The 6,809-nt window shown below is 38.4% G+C and overlaps 1 protein-coding gene across 1 annotated transcript in view; it reads right to left on the bottom strand.

The window, feature by feature from the left end:
• Positions 1-3,366: 3,366 nt before the first annotated feature.
• The window catches only part of BBS9 (Bardet-Biedl syndrome 9), a gene marked incomplete at its 5' end in the record, with an annotated part of 354,880 nt that continues 351,437 nt past the window's right edge, over positions 3,367-6,809 (bottom strand). Inside the window, 2 exons of the mRNA XM_010831226.1 lie at positions 3,367-3,878; positions 4,081-4,191. Of these exons, the coding sequence (XP_010829528.1) occupies positions 3,847-3,878; positions 4,081-4,191 (143 nt within the window). The remainder of the gene's footprint in view (positions 3,879-4,080; positions 4,192-6,809) is intronic.

The following is a 6,809-nucleotide window of genomic DNA, read 5'->3' as shown; positions in this document are numbered from 1 at the left end:
CACCTGGAGAATTCCATGGACAGAGGAGCCTGACAGGCCACAGTCCATGGGCTTGCAAAGAGTCAGACACAACTGAGCAACTAACACTTTCTTTTCACTTCAATCAACCAAATATTAACATCATTTTCACATAAAGACTATGATAAATCAATAAGGCAATAATTATCACCACCACCAAAAAAGGAAAAGATGAATAGGAACAGGGAATTCACCAACGGAGGAATACAAATGGCGAATATGTAAGAACACTAGAAATGTGCAAGAATGCTAGAAATCAAAGAAATGCATCTGTCTTGGACTAAAAGCTTTCAGTTTTAAAACATACATCTCACCAACAAGCTATACATCTGGGTGTGTTTTTAGGTTTTTGGAAGCAGTCTGGATTCAAATCCTAGTTCTGCTACATACTAACTGTGGGATACTGGATAAATTATTTAGCTTCTATAAACCTCAGTACTCTCATTTGTAAAACAGAGATAGCAACATTCCCTACATCACAGTAATGTGAAGAGTGAATGAAATTGTACATATAAATTACCTGGTACATGGTAAGAATTTAATAAATGTTTGCTATTTTATTAATGCATGCATGCATGCTAACTCACTTCAGTCATATCCAACTCTTTGCAGTCCTATGGACTGCAGCCCGCCAGTCTCCTCTGTCCATATGATTCACCAGGCAAGAATACCGCAGTACGTTGCCATGACCTCCTCCAGGGGATTTTCCCAACCCAGGGATCGAACGAACCTGTGTCTCTTATGTCTCCTGCATTGGCAGTGGGTTCTTTACCACTAGCACCATCTGGGAAGCCCAATTTATTAGTACTTATCCTCATATATTGGGTAATAATGAAAGCATTGGGCTAAGAAACCTATTATCATCTTCCTTCTTCCAGCTTTTTTAGCTATTCCTAGATTATACACACACACACACACACACACACATAAGAAATACATAATGGACAATTGTTATTAATGACTGAAGTACTGGTATCAAAATAATGGGAATAGTTAAGAATTATTTGGGTCTTGATTTTCTAAAAGCCACTCTAAAAGAAAACACAATTTGTGGCTCCATTATTTTTCTGCGAGCAGAAACATTTTATGTGTGTTTTAAATCATGAGGCTAAAATCAGGGGTAAAAGATAGATAGATATACACACACACACACACACACATAACTTAAATTCAGGAAATTCTTTAATAAAAGATACTTTTAAGTCAATAATTAAATTATTTTTATCATTTTAGAACTTATATTTTAAATTTGATAATGTTTAAAAGGTTAATTAAGGATGGACATCTTAGAATATAATGCTCAGTGAAATATGTCAGAGGAAGACAAATACTAATATCATTTACATGTGGAATCTAAAAAAATAATACAAATGTATCTATATATAAAGCAGAAACATACTCACAGGCATAGAAGACAAACTTATGGTTACCAAAGGGGAAGGGGAACAAATGAGGAATATGGAATTAACAGATATAAACTATTAAACATAAAATAGATAAGCAACAAGGATTTATAGCACAGGGGAATATATACCCAATATCTTGTAAGAACCTAAAATGGAATTAATCCGCAAAACTCCCAAATCACTATGCTATATACCTGAAACTAACAAGTATTGTAAGCTAACTATGCTTTAATGTTTTGAAGTTTAATTAGTAACTTCTTTCCTTTTTGCAGCTAGTAAAATGCAAATAGTAATAAATTAGATATTTTTAAAATATTTATATAACGTATTGCTTATAGAGTTCTGTATTAAAGTGATCTAAATAAAAAAATAAAATTATTTGGTCAAGTTATTTTGTTAATAGGCTTAAGATACTGATAACAATTTCTAGGAAAATATCTTACAAATTTACTTCTGAACATAAAAACTCCCAGTATAATATGTAATTGTAGCAACAAAAGTCACCTTAAATTCCCCAAACACAGATAGGGAGTCTTTTGAATTTACATTGGTAGTCACTTCCTCATGGCATAGAGCAACAGCGGCAGCCATAAATAAAAGGAAAACAATGGAGGAGAAACATGAAAGAGAAATCATTGCATTCACGTATATTTAAAGTAACCTTTACAAATCAAACAATGCTTCAGTTTTAAAATATCACAGGAAATACAGGGAGAGATTCAAATGTGAATGGAAGAACTGGGGGGGCACAGAGGAAGGGGAAGACTGATTAAGGCTGATGAACAAGGAAACAAGAGAGAAAGAAAGTGAGTTAAAGAAAGGCAGATAGGACACTACAAACGGGACATGACTCACAAAAAAGGAAAGAAAAACAGAGATGAGCTAATGGACACACGCACTTCATGGGAAAAATGTCCATGGGAATCGAATATCAAAAAAAAAAACAAAAAACATAACTCAGAAACACTCTTTAAAGAAGTAATACACTTCTTGTCTAACCTTTCTTCAACGAAGCTGTTAAAGATGATCGGAAGAGCTGTGGTTTTCCATCTTTAGGCTTACACAGAGCCGAGGACACCTTTTATTGGTCCCCACAGGCTGAATTACATTAACCGAATGGTTGATTCTGGCCCAAAGGCTAGAAGTTGCCCACTGACACACTTCACAATGAAAACTATTTAATCTTCTGCTGCATCTCCTAAAAAATAGAATGCTATAAATAATAAATAATACATCCTTTGCAATTTTTTGACATTTCACATATAGAAAAACCATGAGCCAATTTTTCCCTTGTACTGACTGAGGTATTCCAAAACTGGCACATTTATTTGTTTAAATAAATTAGTCTTGCAACTGTAATTTTAACTTGAGATTGACAAACTCTTTTATTTCTTGCATATGAAAACCTTACATTTTAATTATAATAGAGTGTGAATCCTTTTATAACCTGAATTTTTTAAAAGGTATTACCCATTTGGGTAATGAAAAGACGATGTTAATGTACTAGCTTCCTTGAGGAGCCTTGTGGGCTACAGCCCATGGGGTTGCGAAGAGTTGGACACAACTGAGTGACTAACACTTTTCCTTGAAAATATTTTAAACATTTTCATACAATACTATAAAACACATCTCTTCCTACTTTTAGCCTAGTTGTAGTTCCTTTCATTTATAAAACAACCATATTCAAGTCTTACTGTGGAGTAGTAACTTTTTTTTGCGTGCATGGTCAGTCTCTCAGTTGTGTCTGACTCTTTGTGACCCCATTGACTGTAGCCCACCAGTCTCCTCTGTCCATGGGATTTTTCAGGCAAGAATACTAGAGTGGGTTGCCATTTCCTCCTCCAGAGGATCTTCCCCACCCAGGGACTGAACCCACATCTCCTGTGTCTCCTGCATTGGCAGGTGGATTCTTTACCACTGAGCCACCTGGGAAGCCCAGCAATATTTTTAGGTCCATTCAACTTCTTCCCGTTAAATAAAGATATCAACTATATAACCCTCTGATTATAAATAAAATCCAAGATATTGTTTGACAATGAGATGTTTATTAAACTTGATACATTTACTATATAAGAATTCTGTGGAAAAACCTGCAGTATCAAATAGGATCTAGGTCTCTGCATTATAAAGTCTGTCTCCAGAAGACATCCTCTCACTATATCCTGCGGCTGAAATCATACAGATGACCAAAAAGCAGCAACATCCTTTCCTGGTAAGACAACTTCAGCTGCCTTGCCCATATCAGTACAAGTCCTCCTAGAAAAGTGAGAAGTCCTGATCCCCATCTCTACACATTGTTATCTCCTGGCAGGTAAGCTGGATGAAGCACTGGGCCAGGCCTTCCTCTGTGCTTGGCATGAGGTCCACACAGGATCAACCTTCGCAAGGCCATCTTCCCCTCAACCAGACAACTCTACTTCAACTATTCTGTGACTCCTTGGAGGGGTGAAACTTCTGGGGAAATGAAAGAGAGAAAGAGAGAGAAAAGATCTGAATATTGAAAGGAATATTCAAATTCAGCTGCACCAATGTCAAGGGGAAGGATAAAAAGTTAGAAAACAAGGAATTTTGCAAAATGCTTTTCGGTATGACAAAACAAAACCTGACCAGAGTATCACTGTTCTGACATATTTGTGAGGGCCACCCATTCTCTTACCGGGTACAGGAGTCTCCACCATGAGGTGTTTGTGGTTGGTAAACAGTTCAGAGGAGTCTTGATCTATTGATCTTCCCTCTAGGTCTGATTCTGGGATTGTAGCACAGCCACCTAGTTGAAAAATACAAATAATATTTTAAAGAACAGAAAAATCAATCTTTCCAGACATCAACAACAGCTGAAGAACGGACCAGTGGTGAAGATAGTAAATGATGAGACAACAATCTTCAGGAGCGGAGCAAAAAAATAATAATAATCTTCAATATATTTCTTTTGGAGAAAATGCTGGAAATGAGTTATTGCCCTCAAAGACACACTGTTGATCACTCAGCAACAACAGCAATGGTGTTGTCTTCAAATGTATCCTTTTTAAATTCAGAATGGACAAAATCTATAGTATATGTGGTACTCATACTATAATGGTAATTATATTAATAGCATGAAATTCCCTTTGGAATCAGAGCATCAGAAACTATAAAAGAAACAAACCACATCAACCATGAGGAAAAGAAACCTTCCTTGAACAAAGAGAATGGACGCTAGTGTTCTGAGATGGTGACCATGGTGGTATTTCTCTGGTGTTTGATTCTATTCCTGAATCCCAACACCTTCTAGCACAGACACAACACTTTATTATTCAACAGCAGAACCATGAATTGCATTTAGAAGCTTTCAATTCCAAGTCAATTCCAAGGTGACTTGAGGATGAACTGGCATGGCTGCACTTTTAAAATATTAAGTATAAGTTATTTGATTTTATCCACCAAAATCTTGTATGGAAAACTCATGCGAGAACTTCCTGACTATATCTGCAACTTGATTTGACTAATTTGCCATCATTTTTCTGGAAATGTACTGACATGCTATATACTGTACATGTTTTTTCCCAAAGCCATTCTTCTTGTAAATGAAGTGTGATTTTTATTTCTTTTTCTGAGGCTTCTCATACACTGAGTCCAAAGCCTCCATATTCAAGTTTTGCTTCATGCATGAGGGGGTTTATAAAGCGAGGCTACCAGCAGCACTGATGTGTAAACCACATCATTCAAGTGAGAGGGAAGTGGCCAGACCCCAGGTCTGAAGAAAAATACACCTTATCATCCATCCCTCTGTATCAGCTCTGAAAAAAGAAATCGATGTTGAGGGGAACTTGAGAGACAAGGATTTCCACACTCATAAAATAAGAATTAGAGGTCGCCTCAGAGCCTCCCCAAACAGGAAATGTTAGAATTATCCATCAATGCAATGGAACTCACCCAGCTATATCTGAAAATAGCTAGGGCCCTATCCAGGAGGAGGACCAGGTTTATTTTTAATCTCTTTCCAAAACTTATAGATCATAGTGACAATAACTATCATTACTACACGCTTTCTCAGTGATAACTCTGCCTGTATTATCTTGTTTAGTTCCTACAAACCACACCACGAAACAGATAATATTATTCTCCTTTTACAGATAGGAAAAAGGAGGTCTCATGAGATGAGTACATCATTTCCTGGAAATGTTCTAACATGTTGTACACTGTACTTATTTTTCTTCCCAAAGCTATTCTTGATAAGTCTTTGCCAAGGTCACACAGCTCCTAAGGAGTAAGACAGAGCTCACACCCAAGCCTGACAACTCCCAAAGCCTGTGTTATCTAAGCATTACTATATGGCTCCCAGTTGCAGCATCAGTCAGAGATACCTGGTGGGAAGGTCTTGGGTGGCAGCAGGTTTTATCTCGCCTGCTGCGAGGAGTACTGCTTAGAGTATTGTGAGGACAGGGACAGGCTCCGAGCCACTATGGGACTATGGAGAAGCCCAAGAGATAACACCCTTCTTCTCTTGGACCCTCATCTAACTGAGAAAAAAGGAACAGGGTATTTGGTGCTGGGGAAGGGGCACCTCTGTAAGATTAATGACAGGAAGAACAGAGAAAAGGGAGTAGCGGTGGGGATTTGGTCATTAAGCATATCCAACTCTTGCGACCCCATGGACTATAGCCTGCCAGGCTCCTTTGTCCATGGGATTTTCCAGGCAAGAATACTGGAGTGGGTTGCCATCTCCTTCTCCAAAAAAGGAGGGAGTGCTCCCTGCAAAACAGAACACCAACCCCAAGAAAATAGGCCAAAGAATGGCTTTCTAGACTCATAAATCAGATTAAGTCATTTCTCTATCCCCAAGGCAGAGGGAAGAAGCAGGATGATGACAAGAACGTTGTAATGATGCAGCTAACCTTTGCATACAAGAAAACTCTGAGAGTGGAGAAGTGTCTCCTGCCAACAGATGGGGGAGAGTGCCGTGATCAGAGAGCAGTGCTGCATGTGTGCAGAGGCGATCTCCACTGATTAATCGGTGTCCACCATTTATTCCAGCTGACTCAATATTGGAGCAAGTGAGAACGCACAAGGGAAAAGTCAGTTGCTTTAGACTATCCTGTAGATTCTACATTACATGAATTACAACACATGTAATCTCTTGTCCTTGGCACAAAAGTTTTGCCTTGTCCACAGTACAGAGAGATGATGAATCTTTCAAATCCCACTGCAGGGCTGACTAGTCACATGCCCTAGAAATGCCACCCTCTTTTCTTCAGATATCTCCGTGTGGCCAGACTGACCAACTATGTGCCTGAGTTTCTGTCACTTCAAGCTTGGAAGGAACAGTAGCATGGGAGCTCTGGCATTCTGACCAATGGAAAATGGGGGAAGGGAGGGAGCCTGGTGGAGAACTCCCCTACTACTTCT

The sequence above is a fragment of the Bison bison genome, unplaced genomic scaffold (assembly GCF_000754665.1).
Source record: "Bison bison bison isolate TAMUID 2011002044 unplaced genomic scaffold, Bison_UMD1.0 scf7180017864525, whole genome shotgun sequence".
In the NCBI taxonomy this organism is placed as follows: domain Eukaryota; kingdom Metazoa; phylum Chordata; class Mammalia; order Artiodactyla; family Bovidae; genus Bison; species Bison bison.
This window is presented reverse-complemented; position numbering and strand designations above follow the sequence as displayed.